The sequence below is a fragment of the Capsella rubella genome, unplaced genomic scaffold (genome assembly GCF_000375325.1).
Source record: "Capsella rubella cultivar Monte Gargano unplaced genomic scaffold, Caprub1_0 scaffold_6, whole genome shotgun sequence".
Taxonomy (NCBI): domain Eukaryota; kingdom Viridiplantae; phylum Streptophyta; class Magnoliopsida; order Brassicales; family Brassicaceae; genus Capsella; species Capsella rubella.
The window spans coordinates 9065817-9087415 of record NW_006238918.1 but is presented as its reverse complement, the minus strand read 5'-3'; the positions used below and the strand labels follow the sequence as shown (position 1 = coordinate 9087415).

General features: G+C 33.0%; 5 protein-coding genes across 8 annotated transcripts; 3 read left to right on the top strand and 2 right to left on the bottom strand.

Moving 5' to 3' along the window:
* Nucleotides 1-5564: 5564 nt before the first annotated feature.
* LOC17884165 (cytokinin riboside 5'-monophosphate phosphoribohydrolase LOG8) lies at nucleotides 5565-7629 on the bottom strand. 3 transcript variants are annotated; one of them, XM_023780996.1, is made up of 8 exons: nucleotides 7408-7629; nucleotides 6984-7081; nucleotides 6849-6879; nucleotides 6578-6677; nucleotides 6418-6488; nucleotides 6188-6331; nucleotides 6026-6103; nucleotides 5565-5925 (listed from the first exon to the last, which is right to left on the bottom strand). In XM_023780996.1, the coding sequence occupies exons 1-7, from the start codon at nucleotides 7516-7518 to the stop codon at nucleotides 6041-6043; spliced, it is 618 nt and encodes a 205-aa protein (XP_023636764.1). In that variant the 5' UTR covers nucleotides 7519-7629; the 3' UTR covers nucleotides 5565-5925; nucleotides 6026-6040. The 3 variants fall into 3 exon arrangements, with proteins under 3 accessions (XP_023636764.1, XP_006288677.1, XP_006288676.1); XM_006288615.2 differs by having other exon boundaries at nucleotides 5565-5920; XM_006288614.2 differs by having other exon boundaries at nucleotides 5565-6103.
* Nucleotides 7630-9119: 1490 nt separating this feature from the next.
* Nucleotides 9120-13219, top strand: LOC17883127 (alpha-L-arabinofuranosidase 2). Of its 2 annotated transcripts, XM_023780961.1 has the most exons (18): nucleotides 9120-9183; nucleotides 9612-9813; nucleotides 9907-9961; nucleotides 10043-10257; nucleotides 10351-10472; nucleotides 10557-10710; nucleotides 10797-10866; nucleotides 10968-11113; nucleotides 11184-11229; nucleotides 11302-11354; nucleotides 11455-11599; nucleotides 11692-11810; nucleotides 11894-11965; nucleotides 12073-12176; nucleotides 12260-12316; nucleotides 12402-12591; nucleotides 12698-12835; nucleotides 12920-13219. In XM_023780961.1, the coding sequence occupies exons 2-18, from the start codon at nucleotides 9622-9624 to the stop codon at nucleotides 13073-13075; spliced, it is 2034 nt and encodes a 677-aa protein (XP_023636729.1). In that variant the 5' UTR covers nucleotides 9120-9183; nucleotides 9612-9621; the 3' UTR covers nucleotides 13076-13219. The 2 variants fall into 2 exon arrangements, with proteins under 2 accessions (XP_023636729.1, XP_006289101.2); XM_006289039.2 differs by lacking the exon at nucleotides 9120-9183 and having other exon boundaries at nucleotides 9479-9813.
* Nucleotides 13220-14823: 1604 nt separating this feature from the next.
* Nucleotides 14824-16461, top strand: LOC17883037 (TP53-regulating kinase). Its single transcript, XM_023781189.1, has 7 exons — nucleotides 14824-14908; nucleotides 15162-15243; nucleotides 15320-15433; nucleotides 15519-15797; nucleotides 15873-15986; nucleotides 16068-16140; nucleotides 16216-16461. Exons 2-7 carry the CDS (start codon nucleotides 15181-15183, stop codon nucleotides 16251-16253), a joined length of 681 nt encoding a protein of 226 aa, XP_023636957.1. The 5' UTR covers nucleotides 14824-14908; nucleotides 15162-15180; the 3' UTR covers nucleotides 16254-16461.
* A 174-nt stretch (nucleotides 16462-16635) lies between these two features.
* On the bottom strand, nucleotides 16636-18342 carry LOC17883491 (alkane hydroxylase MAH1). The gene has a single exon (XM_006287457.2). It carries the CDS (start codon nucleotides 18305-18307, stop codon nucleotides 16751-16753), a length of 1557 nt encoding a protein of 518 aa, XP_006287519.1. The 5' UTR covers nucleotides 18308-18342; the 3' UTR covers nucleotides 16636-16750.
* Nucleotides 18343-18577: 235 nt separating this feature from the next.
* On the top strand, nucleotides 18578-20907 carry LOC17883456. Its single transcript, XM_006289412.2, has 2 exons — nucleotides 18578-18596; nucleotides 20369-20907. The coding sequence occupies exons 1-2, from the start codon at nucleotides 18578-18580 to the stop codon at nucleotides 20905-20907; spliced, it is 558 nt and encodes a 185-aa protein (XP_006289474.2).
* Nucleotides 20908-21599: the final 692 nt, after the last annotated feature.

Genomic DNA, 21599 nt, shown 5'->3' with positions numbered 1-21599 from the left:
GTTGTGTTCAATGTTGAATCTCTAATTAACTATAATAACCTTTTGTTTTGGCCCAAGTTGTTTAAATAGGTCTATTGCATTTAAAGAAACTCAAATAAAATGAAAGGAGAAATATAAAATATTAATAAAAATAATACATTTCACCCAATAACTTATTACTATCTCATTAATATATAGAGATTTGTTACTTTAATTTTATTCAATAAATTAAAGAATTTACTAGTATCCAATTAATATGAAGAGATTTTTTGAATTAAAATTTAGTATATAAACTTTTTTTTACATCTGATGAAAATATTAGTTAGAAATTTTTTGTATCTTCACTACGCGTGGTGAAAATGAATAAAACTAAAACTAAGTTATGCATGTAACCAAATTTTGTTTTCTAAACCAACACTATTTTGTAAATTATTTAATAATAACCAGTCAAGATAACATTTTATGATAGGATTGATAGTTTAGAAGATTAAATATTTAAATATGTGTCACTTTAAGTTTGTGAGGTATTTTCCATATGTATAACCTTAATTGTTTTGTGATATTTTAAGATTTTTGATAAAAACTTTAACAATTTTAAATCTCGACTTATCTCATACTAATAAAAGGAGATTTTTTTTTAAATATATAACTAAGGTGTTTTGTTTTGTTCTGATGAGGTGGATGGCTATAAGATTTTCAAAAACCTCAAACTCTTTTTATCAGTAAATATATATATATATATAGATATATATAGATATATGAGAATTGTAGATGAAAATATAAATTAAAGTTATGTAAATATAAAAAAATCTACAAATTATTCTTTCAGCTTTTTCTCTTCTATAAGCCTCTAACCTTGTTTTTTTTTAATTATAAAATGTGAATAATATTACAAAAAGGAACAGCTTCTTTTACAAGAGCTTGGCGTAGCAGTGGTTTTGATTATAGACCCCAAAAAAAAAGAAGATAAAAATGCCTAATGAAAAAGTGGTTTTAGAAATGTTCCTACCCTGTGTTTGTATAATAAGATGCTTATGTTGACAAGATTGTACATAAACAATAGTTTGATGACGAGTGATTGAATCATCTTCTTTGTTAAGGCTCTACATTTGTCGATGTGCATATGGAAATAACTTGTGTTTTTGGTTAATAAGTTTTGAGTACAACAAGTCCTCTTCAAGCCAAAGTAATGAATAATAGGGATCATATACATGTCGTTAGGAGACATTTGTCAAAATAAATTAGAGAGGTTTATACAAGATTAAATTAAAATATTGCAATCACACATTTTTGTTTTCCAAAACACACCGCATATGCATCGTTGACATAACTCAAAGCTTCACCGTCGTCGTTGGTTCTCTCTTCAACAATAAGACGATTTTCAGATTAAAAAAAAAAACTTGGGTAATGATGCTTATTTGATTCGTGGTGCATGATGGGAGACCTAACGAATGGATATGAAAATAGATTTACCTACACCAAATTAAGTGTTCCTAAATTAGTTTTTTATAGGGTTTACACACAAAACATATTAAAGTTATTATAAATTATTATTTTCTGATAAAATTTTCTATAATAATAATACCAACAATATGATATTATTTTACAATTTCACCAATAATTAAAATAATAAATATTGCATCAAAAAAACCTAAAAATCTATCTTTTTAAAATCAATTTTGTTTACTAAAGAAAAATTATTAAGGACAGGGAGTATATAATAATTTCCACAAAGTCTATGTATTCAATTTTGCATATTCATTTAACACAAAAACTTAGAGAAAACTAAAATATATCAAACTATGTAAATTAAAATGTGAAATTAAGAAAATAATCTAGAGAGAGAGAGTAGGTACGTTCTAGAAATGACACAATACATAGTCATGAAAAATGATCAAATCGATATTTTAGTATGCTGATTCATATATATATATGGAAAAAACAAAAAAAAAATCAAAACCAAATCAAACTTAAAAAATCTACAAAACAAAATACATGAAATGATGTATAGAGCCAGAGAGAGGGGTAGATCAAGAGGTGACAGATAGAGAGTAAGCACACATAGCTTCGAGCATAAACCTATGCAAGAAAGGCACCATTTGTGCTCACTCTCTTCTGTCACCATATCAATCCCTCAACACTCAAAACCATCTCATATCACATAAACCATTATAAACCCTAACCCTTGTTGTTCTCATGCCACTTTAATAAACTCAAATGAAATATTTATAAATAGATGTTCCATAATGTAAGGAACATTGATCTAAACTCTTATAGGATCGATATGTGTTTCTTTCTTTGCTGTGTGGGAAGAACTTGAGACCCTGTTGTGTCTTTTTATAGCCAAGAGGATGGGAGAGAAAGAGAGATCGAGAGAAATCTCAACAAATCCTATATTCTCTCTCTTCTCCAATTATTTTGATATAGATAAAGATACCCTTTATGGAAGATAATGGAAGAAAAAAAAAAAGATAATTTCCTTTACTATTTTACATTTTTCGTTTTTTTTTTTCGGGTCAGATGATGATAACACCGATTCAGTGTTATGTACCGACGTAATGTATTAGTCAAGATTTCAAGATTTGTAGCAAGACTGATTTATTTTGTTTCCATTTCCACCATAAACACATTTCAAAGCTTAATTAATGTCTAAAATCAATAAAATCTGGACAAACAAGGAAGAATATGACAGAAAATTATAAAGTATTAGCCAAAACTTGCCATCTAAAATACGTAAAACCTTATAACACCATAATACAATATCCCAAAACCCCATAATTAAGCACAAGAAAAAGAAAAATATTCAACAGTTAATGAGGTATGATGTTATTGTTCTCTTCAAGAATAATACCATATAATACTGTTACAAATACATATTGTGGACGTTGGTTCTTGTAGACATATCTCATCAAGACTCAAGTAGTTATGACTTTGTGAATGTGATGTTCTACGGTGGATAATGTCTGGATTAAGATGAAACCAGCGGCCACGAACAATATTTATTCGATATCTTTCTCCCATTTGTTTAATATCACCATCGATGCTCTGAATAAATCATATTATAGTAGAGATCATGCATCACCTAGTTTAAATAATATTTTCTAGAATATTGATATGTGTGCCAGTATAAAACATATTAACGTGTGTCTGTAAGTCGTGGGTGCAAATCCAGAAGTAGAAATACTAAAGAAAAGATATGTGTGCATGTATGTCATATCTCATGTGATTTTAGTTGCGATCATATAAAATAAAATCAATTGCTGAATATGGTTAAATGTAAAACTTCGTTTTATACTTTTTCTTATGAAACAACAATTAGGACGATAGTTCAACGACTGTATAATTATATTTCGAATTAATTACCATTTCAAATACCAAATAAAAAGATATATTTCTGTCCAATTAAACTCTAGCATACCAATTTTTTTTCTTGTAACTTTTGCTTTAGTTTTATAAAGTAAGAAAGTATATTTCAGAAAGATGCCACAAAATGCATAAATAAATAGTAGATATTTCCGAATATGGAATCATGTATATGTTTGTGCTTTCTTGAGAACTTCCCTTTTCGAGCATTTGTTCTTATCGTTTTGTTTATTCATAATCTCTTCCGTTTTCATTTTAAGCATTACTTTTGATAAAGTAGAACAAACAAGTCGACGGATGATAGATCCGCTTATGACAAAACGTTAGAAAAAGGTTAATAAAACCTTTTGGGGTTTTTCTAAATATGTGTGACTATTTATTTGGTACGTTAAGACTAAAATATAGAAAAATCTAATAGTTTTGTTGTTAATGTTTTGGTTTAACTGATAATGCGTCTAGATGATCAAACGAACCTGAACTACGTGACTATATACATTTTATTTTCGTATCACCTACTTTGAATTAATGTGATATGTAACGTTGATTGATTGGAGGAATATGACTATATGAGTAACGACCACATTACACAAAAATTCGTATAATATACTATATTCTATAAATCTTGTGATGGATGCTCAAATATCTTATGGCCATATCTTTCTTTCCACTTTCGGCAAGAAAGCATGTGGACAATGCCCAGCCTGTCACGTGTCGACATGGGGTTTGTTCGTTGTCCAACCCTACGTCCCAAAGTGGGGAGTGGGTTGTGTTTTGTTTCCTTCTTGCATGACGACTCGCATCTTTAATTTTATATACAAGATCTATCTATATAACTTTATTTTGACAACAAAATGACGTAATTACATAAACTTAATTCATGTATGAAAATTTCAATAGTCAAATTATTGAAACTTAATAGTGTTATATATGTTAGACCATCCCCAATGCTAAAGTTGTAAACAAGTTTTTTAGCATTATTGTAATTATAAAAAATATAAGTTATGAAGTTAAGAAACTTTTGAAAATGAAAAGAAATATATGCTTCCAATGGTAAAGTTCTAAATTTAAAATTTTAAAAATTATAATTAAAAAAACTTGTTTTGAAAATAAGTTTGAAATACAAATCTCAAACTAATTAATTGCCTACACATTGCACTAAAAACCAACATCAAAATTTCTAACTAAAATATTTTTCTTAGGTTAATACATATTTTTGATTTATTTTTTACCTTTTATAACTAAGAAATTTACTAACATACTTGCATTGGACATGATCTTATATTTTCTTTGATGCATGTTATAGATTAAGTTTGTGTACTTAGTGCTTCACATACATATATATTCCAAGTTCCCCTTCTTATATATAGACGTGGGATTCTACAAAACCAATATAATAATGTACAGCTGTAATGTGACAAAACAGTATTGACGCAGTCCAGTGACATGCGTCACATGCAAGTAATATCGCTTTGGCCAAGAAAAAAAATTTGAAGTAGACATGATCTTTTTGTATGAATTGCATTTAATGGCTATGACTATGCGTGGTATAGATTGTGATCTTAGATAAAAAAAAATTGGTCAATGTTACTATTCCTATATGTCTTTTTCATTGACTAAGTACTATTTTAAATGACACTAATTAATGGATTCATTTCATTTCTACAATCATTCAAGAACAAATGGATTTAAGTGATGTAATTTTCGTTCCATGATTGAACATAATTCATGTATTCTTAGGTAAATTGATCCTTGTGTGCCAAATATATTTACTTTTACAATCATGAGTTGACTACATTACTGGGCTACAAAAGCATAGAGCCGGGCTGAGCTAATATTTTTCTCAGACCAAACTATTCAGAATCAGATCAATACTAGCTAGGCTTAGTATATACTGTCTTCAAGATACTGTTGTCTCCTTTATGACTGAGACAAATGATGTCAAAACTAGTTAACTCATCTCATTTAATATGTTGATCATTAACATATTATAGGTTTTGGCTTGGCTCGAACCGCTAAAAATCGCAGTTTTAATATCAAACCCGCATGTCAAGCTCCTACAGGCTACCGCGCGGATTTAGCATGTTTAAAGTTGTTGTCCGCAGCAGGGCTAATCATTGGGCAAGACACCTCTAACTGAGATCACAACCTAGTGTTAGTGGGATGCACCTAGACCATTTTGTGATTGGAGAAAGGATACAAAGGAGGTAAGTGCAAAAACGAAAAACATAACAAAACACTAGTATACAGAATCATGTGAGAGGACAAAGAGTAATAAAGTTCCAAAGTGGAATACTCAAATGGGTACACATATAGGCCAAACAACTAACTGAGGGAGAGATAAGGTAAGGTAAAAAATGACAAGTGAAACAAATAGTCTTGTTCTGACAAAGTTGCTTTCAGAAAGAGACATTATCTAATTGCTTCCATGTGAGTTGAGTAAGCTGTCGCTTTACAAACTTAGAATCTGTCACAATTTCTTTCCAAAAAAAAACGTGACAGATCATTCTGATTGATTTCCCAACTTTCAAACAAAAACAGACGACGAAGACATAATGGCCTTAACCATACACCAAAAGCTCTGCACTATTGAGAAAACATTGTCATTGAAAAATTTGCAAACACATATTGATGTTTCGAATTCTTAAGAGACTGTTTCTTTATCCAAAAGACAATAAAATATCACCATGCCCAAGTAATCTTAAAGTTGTTCAACGTTCCAGCTTTGGTGAGCAGCAATGTGCTTGTGGGAAGGAGTATATAGCTGCCAAGAAGAACAATAACTGAAAAATATGGTACTGTTTGTACTCAAACACACACATATGTAATCTAAAGTGTTTTAAGGTACCTCCATCTTCTCCATAAGTTCTTTAGCCGAGGGAGCAGAAACAATGATATTACGAGCGCCTTGCTTAATAAAACCTTCTTCAACTCCAGTGTCAAATAATGCAAGCAAATTGTTATAGTAACCATCAACATTCAAAACACCAACCTGCAGAGATAATACAATCATCATCATGAACATAGTATCTGTCTGTCTTCTTCTGGACACCTGCAAAGGGAATGGTGTCAAAATACCGTCTTCTTATGGATACCGAGTTGCGCCCACGTTATTATCTCCAGAAGTTCCTCCATAGTTCCATAACCTCCTAATGAAAAAAGAAGCCAGCATCTTCAAAAAAATGGATAAACAGAAAAACTTGTAAACCCGCTAGAATTTTGGATTTAGAAAACTCGCCAGGAAGCGCAATGAAGGCCTCAGCTTCTTGAGCCATTGCAGCTTTACGCTCGTGCATGTCTGCAACAATTCTTACATCTCCAACAGTCTCACCAGATATCTGCTTAAACCCATTCAATAAAGAAGCAATTAAAAAAAAAACAAAATAGAGTCATCCAATCCAAGACTCAATTTCATCTCCTAAGCTAGCAGAATATCCAAATTCAACTGCAAACAATGGTTCTTTAGATGAATAGTTCAGAAAATGAAAGGTTTCAAGATGTAAACATACCTCAAAAGGCATCAAAGCTTTTGGAATGATCCTGCATTATACAGAAAACACACACAAAAGCTCTAAGTTCAAAATTTCTTAAACTGTATCTAATAGAAATGAAGTAAAACAGAAGAGAGAGACTCTTAAACTAACCCGAGTACATGACAACCACCTTCTGAGACTCTCCGAGATATCATACCCATTAGACCAACACTTCCACCTCCATAAACCAAATCAATCTTCCTCTTCACCTACAATTTTTCACACCAATCTTTTACAAATACATACATAACATTTCAAAGCAACACCAATTTCTCAAGGCACACAAACAGAGAAAACACTAAAGATGAACAAAATCGTATCCAACAACACTAAATCTAAAACATTGTCACAAACAAACACAAACCCATGTCTAAAAACATTCACAAGAACAAGCACAACTCAAAAAGTTTGTATCTTTGGCTGTCAAATCACTAGAAAAGTTTCGATTTTTATCCCATGCATTTCCCAGAAAAGTTCATATCTTTAGTCACTTAGAACAAAAACGGATTTACGAAGAAGAGAACAAAAACCAAACCAGTTCATTGCCAAGTTCGATTGCAGCATCGCTGAAGACTACTCTGTGACCAGAGTTACTTCCGCAAAAAACACAAATTTTACTGAATCTGCTTCTCTGATTTTGCTCCATTACTAGTAAGCTGCAAAATCCCAACTTTATTTTACTTTTCCTCGAGAAGCCGTTATAAAGCTAATCGCCAAAAGAGGAAGCATCAACACAATGAACGAATAAAGCGACAAAATAAAATCTCTGTTAGCTGGTAGTGACGTACTAGTATATATATGACGCAATAACCATATAATTTTGCTCTCGGTTTGGTTTGGTTCGGATTTGGATTTGGTTTCAGGCAGCTCAGTTTGGTTTTGTAACATTTTAGCTTCAATCAAAGTTAGAGTTGTATAACATATGGTTTAATATGTCGATTTGGTTCTAGTTCGATTCACTGTGATAAGCAAAACAAACTATAACATGTAGGATTGTTGTTTCGAGTTATTGAATCGTTGAGTTAATCATGTTTGACAATAAATTAATTGATTTTATAATGTATTTATGTAATTTATATAGTTTTATAAATACAAAAATTATCAAGTTTAACAAAATATAAAGATTAATAATAATAATTAAATGATTAATTGTTTTAAATCCAAAAAAACATTTAAATATCACAAGTTCACAAGTATCGGTTATAATCCGTTTAATAAGAAACAAAAGTTATAATTTCTAATAATAACTGAAACTATAGATTTTGTGTACCGTATTCAGTATTCATGGAGTCGTAGATTAATACATGGCTTTTTATTGAGGTTTTCTTGTTTTAAAATTATGGGTTATTAGCACTAAATCTAAATCGGAGTAGTGTTCGAATTACGGTTAACCGATCAAAACCGGCCGGTCCAAAATCTGCGTCAAAACATTACTCAATGCTAATTTTTTTATTTTTGCTGTATTTGGTAACAAAAACCAAAACCGTATAAACATGAAATGACGCTAACAAGATCACAAATATTCCCAACTGCTCACAGTCACATTGTGTTGTGTCTTTCAAAGTTGAAAAGAAAATAAAATGAGAATAAGTGAAAGATCATGCGTATTGTCATTTTACTTTTTTTTTTTCCTCCATTATTCTAAATAAATATCAAAACTAACTTTTGTTAGCAAAGTAAGAAATTAGAAGAATACAGAAATTAAAGTAGAAAAAAACAAAATCTTGCAATTTCTTCTCCGCACGCTTTCTCTTAGAGTGGAGAAATTTGCTTTCAAAATTTTTTGTTTTACGCCCATATTCTTCGCTCTATTCTTGTCGGTGCGTTAATATTATTTTTCAAAACACATTAATTATTACTACATGCATCATAATTATCACTATGCACATGCATCATATAAATAGTTGAAGATATTAGTTTAAAATGTATAAATAATTGGAAGTTGTGAAAAGTTTACTATTATATATTTTGCATTTTAGACAGAATTTTTTTGTATACATATCTTATAAATTACACTTACAATATATTCCGATTTTAATTTAAGAACTTTGTTATTTTTATGTTTTTTACCATCGTAATCGCAATCGCAATCGCAAACGCTTTAAAATTATAATTTTAAACGTTTGTAAAAGCGGTTTTTTATAATTTGTGGAATGAACCAAACAAGCTCCTCTCACTGAAAAAAATAAAAGAGACGTGAAGGTAATGTCTTTCTTTGCTAGTTTTGCCTATAAAGCAAAGGAACTAAACACATTTTACTCTCACTTTTAATCCTCGTTTCACTCCTCATTCGTGTCTTTCTTCAATCAAGGTTACATTTTTTTTTTTTTTTGTTGATCACACACAAGTCTAATCTTTTGTTTCTTGCATAATGGGTTTACTCTTGATCTTGAAAATTTTGCTTCTGTGTTACACTGTAACTATTACTCAGCTCATTTGTTATAATTTTCTGTCATGATCTTTCTTTCTTTACAAAGTATCGTTGAAATCAAAACACATTATATTTACTTTTTAAGATCTGCAAGATTAGTCTGAAATCTTGAAAGTATAACAACTTTTGTTTTGTCAACGTACTTACTTCACTGTCTCCTCTCAGGTTTTTTTTAATTATTGTCTCAGTTTTGATAGTTTTGTATGTTGCTCCCAAGATTATGACTTAGTGTCATCACTTTAGGGTTGTGTTTTATTTTTGAAGGTTCATGAAACTGGATTTAACTAAATAATGTTTGCTCTGATTAGACTTGAAGACATGAAGACTTCTTGGAAATTTTTCACAAGTGTTTGCATACTTTTATTTCTCCTTGGCTCTTGTTCTGTCTACCAAAACCATTGTCTTGCTGATGCTCAAGAAGACGCCATTGTGATGATGACACTGCAACTAGATGCTTCTAACGTGACGAGACGACCAATTCCTGATACTCTGTTCGGTATCTTCTTTGAGGTCACAATTACCTAAAACCTCTCTTAATGTCATCATCTTTAATGTTTTTTTAACTCTTCTAACTTTGTCTGAATCTTATGCAATTATTTTCAGGAAATTAATCATGCTGGAGCAGGTGGACTATGGGCTGAACTTGTTAGCAACAGAGGTTCTTTGGATATTTTGATTTAAATTTTCCTATGAAGCTTTCTTTAAAGATGATGGTGATAACATTAATCTTTGGTTCCAGGTTTTGAAGCTGGTGGACAAAACATTCCTTCTAATATCTGGCCTTGGTCCATTATTGGAGATGAATCATCCGTTTATGTCGTTACAGACCGTTCTTCATGTTTTGAGCGCAACAAGATTGCTCTTAAAATGGAAGTGCTTTGTGACAGCATTGGCAGTAGCAATACTTGTCCTTCAGGAGGAGTCGGGGTTTATAACCCCGGTTATTGGGGCATGGTACATAGTTTATACTCTTAGCTAGTCACATATTACATTTCCTCTAACGGTTAAACAAGTTTTGCTCATATGTGTAATCTTTTTACACATCAGAACATTGAAGAAGGGAAGAAATACAATGTGGTGTTCTTTGTGCGTTCGACTGGGGACATCGATCTGTCTGTGTCATTTACAAGTTCTAATGGATCATTGACTCTTGCTTCAGAAAATATTAAGTGAGAAATGAAACTTTTACATTTTCCAATATTTTTTTTTCTGAATGCTTACTTACTGATTTGTTTATGTATTTGCTTATGTAGAGCTTTGGCTTCTGAAGTTTCAAACTGGACTAGAAGGGAATTGATTTTAGAAGCAAATGGAACTGATAATGGTGCAAGACTTCAGTTTACAACTACCAAAAAAGGTTTAATTTGGTTTGACCAAGTCTCAGCCATTCCTATGGATACTTACAAGGTTTGTTAACTTCATTTATATTAAAAAACAGAGGAATTTATCTATGAAAAAAAACAAACTTTTGGTCTTTTCTTGGTTGTTCACAGGGACATGGTTTCAGAAATGATCTTATCCAAATGATGATCGATCTAAAACCCCGTTTCCTCCGATTCCCGGGTAATTTCTAGAGAGCAAAGTAGCATCTTCACTAGGTAAAATATGAAAACAGATGAGAAAAAAAAGAGCTAAAAGACTTATCAACATTTTGGGGGAGTTAGGTGGTTGTTTTGTGGAGGGTGACTGGTTAGGCAATGCGTTCCGCTGGAAAGAAACCGTAGGAGCTTGGGAAGAGAGACCTGGCCATTATGGTGATGTTTGGAAGTACTGGACTGATGATGGCCTTGGCCACTTTGAATTCTTTCAAGTAAGATATTTTTTCTCCTTCTTCGGTTCTATAAGCATCCTCCTAAGCTCAATATAAAATGTTCTTGCAGCTTGCAGAAGACATTGGTGCAGCCCCAGTATGGGTGTTTAACAATGGTAATACTTGATCTCTATATCTTAAGACTTTGCTTTATCTACATGTATTTACCTTTGTGTGTACTGTTTCAGGGATCAGTCACAATGATCAAGTTGAAACACAAAATGTCATGCCTTTTGTTCAAGTATTTTCATAGAACTCTCTAATTTAATTAAGAGAGTGATCAGAGTGGTTCAGTATTGAGCCAAAAATGAAGCTAAAATGTGTATTTTTCTCGGTTTAAGGAAGCGCTTGACGGTATAGAGTTTGCTCGTGGAGACGCTAATTCTACATGGGGATCGGTTCGAGCTGCAATGGGACATCCAGAGCCTTTTGAACTGAAATATGTTGCGGTCGGCAATGAAGACTGTGGCATGCCTTACTACAGAGGTTTTTTACATTTCTCTCTATTATTTTAAACCATTTTGAAAGAAACAAACAAGACCGTAGGTTATACTAACTTCTACACAACTCTTTTTCAGGAAACTATCTTGAGTTCTATGATGCTATCAAGAAAACTTATCCAGATATCAAAATCATTTCAAACTGTGATGCATCGTCTCAACCACTCGATCACCCTGCTGATTACTTTGATTACCATGTAAAAACACACAAAAACCGTTTAAAATTTTGTTATGCATAACATTGGTTTTGTCAGATCCTTACTGTTCCCTTATGCTCCAGATTTACACTCTTGCAAGTGACTTATATGTCAGGTCCCATGACTTTGACAATACACCGCGCAACGGTCCAAAGGTGCGGTAAATAAACGATACAAAATACTTCATTTGACATAACAAAATCGCGCTTCTTCGCCTTTATAATGAATGTATAAGCTTTCAACATTTTTTTTTGGGTTGTAGGCTTTTGTTAGCGAATACGCTGTAAACAAAACAGATGCTAATACCGGGAACCTTTTGGCCGCTCTTGGCGAAGCAGCCTTCCTCCTTGGTTTGGAAAAGAACAGGTTTGTTCTTAATAAAATTCATCTTCTTCTCATGCTTTGTAAAACAACAGTATAAACATTTGACTTGCTTCTTTATGTTTCAGTGACGTTGTAGGAATGGTTAGCTATGCACCTCTCTTTGTCAACACAAACGATAGAAGGTATCTCTCAGTTTAGTTTTAACGAGGTTTCATCAGTATCTTGAATGCATTAATAAGAAACAAGCCTGTTTCTTTTTGGTCACAGGTGGATCCCTGATGCAATAGTTTTTAACTCTTCTCATCTATATGGAACTCCTAGCTATTGGGTTCAACAGTTCTTCACCGAGTCAAGTGGAGCAACTCTTCTCAATTCTACACTTATGGGAAACTCTTCTATTGTTAAAGCGTCTGCAATCTCCTTCCAAACCAATGGCAAAGATTACATACAGATTAAGGTTTGCTTAAGATATAAGTTTATCGATTAGGTTTAGGGTTCTTGTTTTCTTCTAACTCTGTTTCTACATTTTTGACCAACCATGAATGTAATTTCATATAATGCAGGCTGTAAACATTGGAGAGAAATCAATATATTTGGATGTTGCAGTGACAAGATCGATCGCGAAATTCTATTTATTTAAGAAGAAAGTACTTACCTCTACCAATGTGATGGATGAGAATTCATTCTCAAATCCAGAGATGGTAGAAACTTGATGAAGAAATCAATTATGACATGAGTTCTTGAAAACGTTTTCTAACTCATTTCCTCTGTTTCCATTTCTGTAGATTGTGCCACAAGAAAGCTTGATGGAGATGACTGAGGAGGATGACCTTATGTTTGTTCTCCCGCCGCACTCGCTCTCCTCCTTCGACTTGAAAGACTCTGCAAATATTATCAAGATGCCACTAGCTGAACCCTACAAGAAAACTTCAACAATTTGAATTGCAGACAACATGTTGCAGACTTCATGTGTTATGTCTTTTATTACTCTTGAGTGGTCAATAAATATATAAACGTATGTGTTGGTTTATGTTATAACTTATAACAAAGTTAGTTGATCAGAATCACATTATGCCCTTGGATAACTTGATATGCAAGTTTTATACCAACACCATGTTGATATTGAGTTACAAGAAGGCCTAGAAAAAACAACCAATGGTAATACATTGGACCCTAAATTGTTCAAAGAAGTTACATATGTTTAGTGGTTAACGTTAAACCCTTACCTAACAAAAACTATGAGAAGTAGTTTTTTTGGTTATTCTTTTTTTTTTGAACCTATAATTAGAAAGACATCCATAACCAAATCTTTATACTTGAGAAACTAAAAATCACCTTAATTCCAGCAATTTAACTCGCCTTTTCAAAGCTAAAAAGACTTCACAAACAGACACCAAAGGATTAAAAACCACAAAAAGTTCAATTTTACCTTTATGCTTGTTCACACAATTTCGATTCTATTATAATCTTTATGTATGTTCAAGCAAGATGACTGCTTTCATCGCCTTATTCACCGGTCTTTGTTGTTTCAAGCAAAAAAAAAATCTGCCTATTGGGACGGTCCAGACGGGGAGGCAGTCATCTCCTCTTGAGACTACAACAAGAGAACAAACAAGCAATGACTTGGAACACAAGGAAAGCGATGACTTGCAGCATAAGGAAGCCGATGATCGTGATACCAATGCATCTAAGGATGGTAATAGTATCGCGAACGCTGATCTTCCGTTGCCTCCTGCGAGAAAAGAAGCGTTACGGGAAACATATTCGTGTAACAATATGATGTTAAGAAAATCTATGTCTACTAGGAAGAAACTGAGTGCTAGCCTGACAATCCAAATGCCAAGATCGTTGTCAATGGCCCTAAAACGTGATGGGTTGGAGGATAAATCTGTAAAGGAAAAGAAACCGAAGGCAGAGAATTCGATTCTGGTAAGACCAATTATACTTGGAGAGAGATGTAAAGTTCTTGATGAGGGTGAAGGAGATGACGATCACAACCAAAGAATGCCAAAGAACAGAATATATCGTCCTAGATCTATGAGTTCGATCTCGATTTCGAGAAGTAATTCGAAAATCGATATGAATGTAAATCCTATAGAAGTAACATCAGAAGATTCAATGAAATCAAAAGAGAATACTTGTTAAGAAAAAACAACAACTAATATTGTCAAATTTAAAAAGATAGAATATGAAAATGAATTTGCTAGATGGAGAAGTATCCAAAGATTAGGGGTTGTTACCTTCAAAACCAAGATGACATTATTGTAAAGATCATTATAGAACACAAAATGTCTTATTATAAGACGCATTTGAAATGAAATCGAGTTGTATAATAAGTATTTTTCTAAAAATAATTTTTTACTAGTTCATGAAAATTTTAAAAATTGATTCCATTGCATATTTAATTAAAGTGCATTATTATTTTTATATACAACAGAAACTTTTCGTTTCCAAAAAAATAAAATACAACAGAAATTTTTAAAAAAGCTTGTGATGTTGCAGATTATTTACAAAATATTTACAAACTATAGAAAATATCAAATAGGTTTGGGTTAATTATTCTAACCGAACTGAATCGAACTGAACCGAACCGACCAATTATATTGAATGCTTTTTTTGGTTTTCGGTTAAGCTTCCGGTTCGAGTATTAAACCCTAATTACTCTTTAATTAACGCATCCTGAATTCAACAACACAGGCTTCGTCGGAGAACTTCTCTCTCTTCCTTTGTCTTTGTCTCCGACGATACAAACGAGCTTTCTCTGCCTCCTTCAGGTTCGATTCGTTTCTTGAAGATTTTAAAATTTTAAAATTTTCATTGATTTGTTGGAATCGTTTCTCAAAGAATCAATTTTTTCGTGAGTTTAGCTATAGAATCCATTTGCTTAATTCTCAACACATTTGTTATCTGAAGTGAACAGATCTTAAATTTGTGGAGGTTTAGGTTTAGATGTGACTATTGTGAGGCTCTTTATTGTTATCAATTGATAAAGTTTCTGTCTTTGTGTTGGCTTTGGTGTTTATGTAGACTCCTGAGAACTAATAGGATGGATTGTGACGAAAATGTTGGGAATGAATCACTTGTTCTGATTAAACAAGGAGCCGAAGCTGTAAGTGTATATGGCTGAGTCAGTGTATATGTTTCTTTTTGTGTGGCAAGACTGAGTCTTTACATTTTTATTTTAGAGGGTGTTTGAGTCTACATTTGCTGGAAGAAGATCAATAGTGAAAGAACGGTTCTCGAAGAAATATAGACACCCGGTTTTGGATGCGAAACTCACGCTTAAGCGCTTGAATGCGGTTGGTTAATGTTCTGCAGCATCACCTTATTCTTGATTTCATTGATAAGTGTTTGTTTTATGTGTGCCTATGTTCTTGAATATAGGAGGCTAGGTGTATGACAAAGGCAAGAAAGCTCGGAGTTTCTACTCCAGTACTCTATGCTGTGGATACTCTGCTTCATTCCTTGACACTTGAGTACATTGAGGGCGTCTCTGTTAAGGACATTTTTCTTGACTTTGGAGCTAATGGGATTGTTGAGGTACGGTTTGATGATGTTGCTACTCAAATTGGGGCTGCCATCGCGAAGCTCCATGATGGTGGTTTGGTTCACGGTGATTTGACTACATCAAATATGTTAGTCAGAAGTGGAACGAATCAGCTGGTAAAGTATCTTGATTTGTTCTCGTGATTAGTTACTTGTGATTCATGACAATGGATATGTATGTCTTCCCCTTAGGTACTAATCGATTTTGGCTTGAGTGTCACATCGACCTTACCTGAAGACAAAGCTGTTGATTTATATGTACTTGAAAGAGCCTTACTCTCAATGCACTCTTCATGCGGGAATGTGGTAAGAATCATAATTCCACTACTTTTGATGGTTCTATTGTTGTTTGTCTCCTCATATAGTGTATGTTGTTGTCAAATGTAGATGGATCGTATACTGACAGCGTATAGGAAGTCGTCGAAGCAATGGTCAGCCACGTTTAACAAGCTTGCACAAGGTTTTTATTAAAACCCTCTTCCATGACCCTCTTCTTAAAACCAAACCTGTAAAAATTCTTCTTTTGGTTATGCAGTGAGGCAACGAGGGAGAAAGCGGACTATGATTGGATGAGCCAAGATATTTAGTGATCCTGTCTTTGAACGTGTTGACTACAAAAGCCACACGAAATGTTCTATATGATCAAATAGAGGTGGGAGGACACATGCCCTGAATTTTTAAGTTCATGTATAACTACTCTGTTTCATTGTATGACCGTGATCCATTTTGTTGATCAGTATGAAGGTGTCAATGCTATAGTTTGAATGGGGGTTGGCTTGTATGGTGTTAGACTAACACAATCTAAAATATTACACATATATAGTATCCATATATAAAAAAAAAAAAATTTGAGTTTTCATTAGTGATCTATATGGAAACCCGTAAAATTGTAGATATATATTAAGGTAGCTAGATCACACTTTTAACTATGCTATGGTTTTGAAAAAAATAGAGCTTAAAACAAACATAGTTTTTTTCATGATTTAAGATGAATTCAGGTTGAGCATCTCTTATTTTATTTTATTTTATACATATATATATATATATATATATATATTTCTTCTTTATCTTTAGCATCTCTTGTGAATTGTAACCTTAAGTCCATGCTTCATCCTAAGAATTGCATTAGTATCTGGTTGAATCTTCTGCCTTTTAGCAACCTTAATGTCAAAGTTTTGTAAAATCTCCACCACCACAGTCTTCATTAAGTTCATAGCTATTTGCTTACCTAGACAACTTCTTGGGCCGCCATGGAATGCTAAGAACTTGAAGGAAGGTACATGTCTCAACGTTCCGGTCTCTGAAATCCATCTCTCTGGCTTGAATTCTAATGCATCTTCCCCCCATACGGCTCTCATCCTACCCAACGCATAAATGAAGATAAAAATCTTCGAGTTTGCTTCGACTTTATGGCCACTTGGAAGCACATCTGTCTTTACGGGAGACACAAGCTCGACCGGAACTGGAGGGTAAAGCCTCATTGTTTCACACAATGTGGCATGTAAATACACTAACTTTTTCAAGTACTCCATTGAATCATAAGACAGCTTTTCTTGGCCACTACTACAACCTCTTGGTAGATTTGTGTCCATCTCTTGGCGAATCTTAGTCACCACTCTAGGGTTTTCGGACAAAAGCCAGAAGAACCAAGTGAGAGCAGAGGCAGTTGTATCCCTCCCAGCTAATAAGAAACCTATGATAGTGTCTCTAAGGAATTTATCATTGATAGGATTCAACAGTTGGTACTTGGTTGTATCAAGCTTCATGTGAGATGCCAAAATATCTTCATTGTCTCCATCTAAATGATCATGAGTCATCCCTTGTGATGTTTTAATCTCTTCTCTCTTGGTTGATATGTACTTGGCACACACACGATCGAAAACGGCACCAGCTTCAATCATTTTCTTCTCTATCCCAACTCCGATCCACTTTTGTAGCTTCCACAAGAATCTAGGTTTTGCATGCCTATATACAAGACCTTGTCCTATATTGTTGAGAGCTGTAGCAGACTCATTCTCTGGCATTTCAATGGAGAGAGATCTAGGATCATCACACCCAGTTATCGTAACTATACTTGTATCATACGTTAACCTCCAAAACACATCTTGCAAGTCTACGGTCTTGCCTTCCTCTACGACATGATCAAAAAACGGGACAAGACCGTTCTTGACTTTACTTCTCATGGTACTCATTGACAATCTTTGATATCCTTGATGTTGTATCATGTCCTGAGTAGCTTTCCTCAGTTTCTTCCATGCCTCCGAGTCCTTTGCTAGTAAAGAATCTTCAAAGGCATCAAAGGTTTCTCTAAAGTCGGAACCTCTTGTGAAATTTGAGAAGTTTGAGTTGATTAGGTAGTGAATGTTAGCCGGATCAACTGTGACCAGCATATCCATTCCCGCGAAGCACGGTCCCTTGAATAGAAATGTTAACCCATTGTTTTCAAGAACCTCCACAGCGAAGTCAAAGACACGGTGTAGCACAAACAAAAGACCTGGCATCATCCCCAACACTGGCCAGCTAATTGTAAGGAACTTGATGAGAAGATGTCTTTTGAAGAGGAAGCTAAGGAGGATGAGAAAGTATATGATGGCTATGGAAACTCCAATCATGCTAATTGAAGACATAACCAATGTTTTTTTCTTTTTGTTTTGTTAATAAAGATTATATAGTATAATCAATGTTGTGAACTTGTGATGGGTTATTTAAGTACATAAAGAGGTTTATATAGAAACTACAAAGCAAGATGGTTCAATATATAAACAGTTATATACTGACATATGCATATATAATTTGAGATATTCATTTTTATATAAAATCCAATCGGTGTAGCCCACAAAATTGGATGAATGCAAATTTTTTTAAGGGTCCATTATTTCATTAACTGCTACCAGAAAATGGATGAGACCGAATCCTGTTAGGGATCCACCAAAATAATTAAAGAAGTAGATTAATCTAATAATATGTAAGAGAAATCATTGAAGAAAAAACTGTTTGCAAATTTTCGAAATGTGTAGTTGAATTGAATTAAATAAAGTATATTATCAATGGTTTTTGAAATGTTAGTTAGTTCCACTGAATCCAAATCAAAAGAATTATACTGTATGCAATAAAATTGCAAAAAATAGAGATTTGTTAAGAACAAGACGGTTTAGGAGAACTGTTATCTTGTTATTCATGTATTCTTTAGGATACAATATATACATAATACAAATTACGGGTTTTTTTTTTGACAGCAATACAAATTAGGGTTTAGATTAGACACCATTTAACTTAATAGATCTAATGAGTCTATAATGAGTATCTTAAAATAATTTGAATTCACACAATCTAATCGTCTGAGTAAGCAGCTCAGATAAGGATGTGTAAAGGATATGTGAACAAGTTTTTGTAAAATATGTATATATTGGAAAATAGTTAAAATTTTGTGGGTTTAATTTGGGAAATATGGATATTTTTCATATACTAGATCTGATAGCTATCAAATCCAACTCGTAATTCGTAAAGGCGTACAGTACACCATCATAATCTGTTGGTGTCGGTACCAACTACTAAGTACCAATTACAAATGGATGAGATGACTTTGTGAACGATTTCTAAATGGTTCATCATTTCTCTAAGTCCAAATATCTTAACAACCCCAAATTACATTTTCAGCAAATCTGTGTCTACGTATATGTTTCCTTTTTCATTGAGATTGTGTTTTTGTGGCGTTTCCAAATGTAAAAGATCATTTTTTAAGTAACATCATTCAATAGTTATTGCCATTGATGTTGGATTGAGCTGATCCAGTCTAGTCTGGTCTGGTCTGGTCTAAGTGTCTAACCCTAACAGCCATTGGCTAATAATATGGCATGTTAAATGGATCAGACCCGTCTGGCTAGGATCTTTCAGACTTATGGCCAGCAAAGACCCACCCTGCATATATAATTTGTTGAGTCTGACCTGCTACCCAACCTAAATTATTATTATTATTATTATTATAACATTGCTTAGATGGACACATTGATTAGGAAAAAAATCATTGCTGCATGTCCAGTAGAGAACTTTCAGGAAGATCATAAATTAATTAATTAAAAAATAAAAAAATTAAAGAGAGACGGAAAAAATTTCTTAAAATGATACCATTAGCATTGATACTTAAAAAGAGACCGATGGCAAATTTTCAGGAGTTGAAGTAATAATAATAAAAAAAAAAATTTCTTCTTTTTAGTACGTCTCACCGGTGGAGGTGATCTTAGGTGAACAAATTCTATTATCATATTGTTTTTTTTAAAAACATTGCTTAGGTGGATACCTTAAATTCTCCTATAAGATATATATAGATTTTGACAAGCTAAAATATGGAGCTCCTAACTAAGGCATAAACTGTGAATATGAGATATTGAACAACCCTAGTAATAATTTATATATAGTAAACATCCAACTCATATTATACATACGAACCGAGGAAGCAGCAAAATTATAATTCCCTATTAATTACAGTTAAGAAGTTTACTATATTTATCGATCTAATTGTCAACAAACATATGACAAATAAAGAAAATTACATCACCATTACAAAACATACAACTATTACCTATGACTTGAGAAAACATAACAGCTTCGTTCTCTAACCGAACACGTCTCGTATATAAACAGAACAAAAGAAATAGATAAACCTTCAAGTAATTAATTTTCAAAACGAGCAAAAGAGGAAAACAAAATGGTGGTTCTTGGAGTACTCCTATGTCTTTGCCTTGCGATACAAGTCACCAGCGGCGAGGTAGACAACCCTCTGATAAACAATTACGCTGACTACGAATCGATTCATCCGAGCGAATACTACAGTTCCGATTTCGAACTCAAAGACGGTACCAATGTGATCTTCGAAGTTGTCAATGAAATGAAAGGTGTCAAGAAACCAAAAGCTGGCTTCCAATGCACAAGTAGCACGAAACGTTGGACAAGGTCTCTCCCTGGAGACATTTTCTACGCCAAGTTCTTCTTTTACCGGATTAATCCACACGCGACGGTTGTTCAATATTGCCATTTCAGATCGGTTTTGGGTTACGCGGACGTCTTTATCGATGTAAGCCCTGCGCTCGGAGAAAAATGTCCTGGTTACAAATGCATTTTGTCTATAAGACGTGAAGGTCTCTTAATGAAAGATACTAAAGAACTCTTTCATTGGACTCCATGGCCGCACCGTCACGTTCAACCTAAGTTGCCTGCGATCACAAATTGATTTCTCTGAATGATATATATTACGGGAAACGAGTGTATACATATATCTCTTTAATCTTTTTTTTTGGTGATACACATTGTTTAGTTCAGAAAACATTAATCAATTTTTTTTTAACAATTACAAGTATAATGATTTTTTCCCTCATTAGTATAAGGCTCCGTTCGTTTCTCCGTTTTGCATCTCCATCTAGATAGTTTATTTAAATGATTTATCTAGATGATCTATTTGCATGATAAATGACTAAACGAATAAGAAATAAAATAATTCATGTCGATGATCCATTTGGACTGAGATGTGTTTGTTTTTCCATTTTGCATATTCATCTATGAATCTGATTTTAAAAATGACTAAAATACCCATGACTTGATCTAATAATTTCTTTCATATTAATGTTAATCATAATAATTTTAATTATTAATCTAAAATATATATACACCTTAAAGTTTTATAAAGGAAATTTTTTGACATTTTATTTTTTTCACAAGTCAGCTACGAGATTAATATACACTCATAGTAAAGAAAAATAAACGTATTAATAACAAGAAAAATAAACGTATTATCTATTTTAGGAAAAGAAAACAAGACCAACAATCTATTGAGCGAGAAACAGAGAATGTAATAAATAAAATACATCGGTTTAAAGTTAAGCACTAGTAAAACAACTCAAAAACCAGTATATATATACTATTTGA

Bases quoted from the DNA above. Each gene is read 5' to 3' on its own strand.
- LOC17884165 (XM_006288614.2), bottom strand. From the start codon at position 7,518: ATGGAGCAAAATCAGAGAAGCAGATTCAGTAAAATTTGTGTTTTTTGC. The intron at 6,880-6,983 runs GTTAGTTTAAGA...TGTATAATGCAG, and splicing joins GGTGGTTGTCATGTACTCGG to GATCATTCCAAAAGCTTTGA. The intron at 6,678-6,848 runs GTATGTTTACAT...GGGTTTAAGCAG, and splicing joins AAGCTTTGATGCCTTTTGAG to ATATCTGGTGAGACTGTTGG.
- LOC17883127 (XM_006289039.2), top strand. From the start codon at position 9,595: ATGTTTGCTCTGATTAGACTTGAAGACATGAAGACTTCTTGGAAATTT. The intron at 10,473-10,556 runs GTGAGAAATGAA...TTGCTTATGTAG, and splicing joins CTTGCTTCAGAAAATATTAA to AGCTTTGGCTTCTGAAGTTT. The intron at 12,836-12,919 runs GTAGAAACTTGA...CCATTTCTGTAG, and splicing joins CATTCTCAAATCCAGAGATG to ATTGTGCCACAAGAAAGCTT.
- LOC17883037 (XM_023781189.1), top strand. From the start codon at position 15,181: ATGGATTGTGACGAAAATGTTGGGAATGAATCACTTGTTCTGATTAAA. The intron at 15,244-15,319 runs GTAAGTGTATAT...TTTTTATTTTAG, and splicing joins TTAAACAAGGAGCCGAAGCT to AGGGTGTTTGAGTCTACATT. The intron at 15,987-16,067 runs GTAAGAATCATA...TGTCAAATGTAG, and splicing joins ACTCTTCATGCGGGAATGTG to ATGGATCGTATACTGACAGC.
- LOC17883491 (XM_006287457.2), bottom strand. From the start codon at position 18,307: ATGTCTTCAATTAGCATGATTGGAGTTTCCATAGCCATCATATACTTT.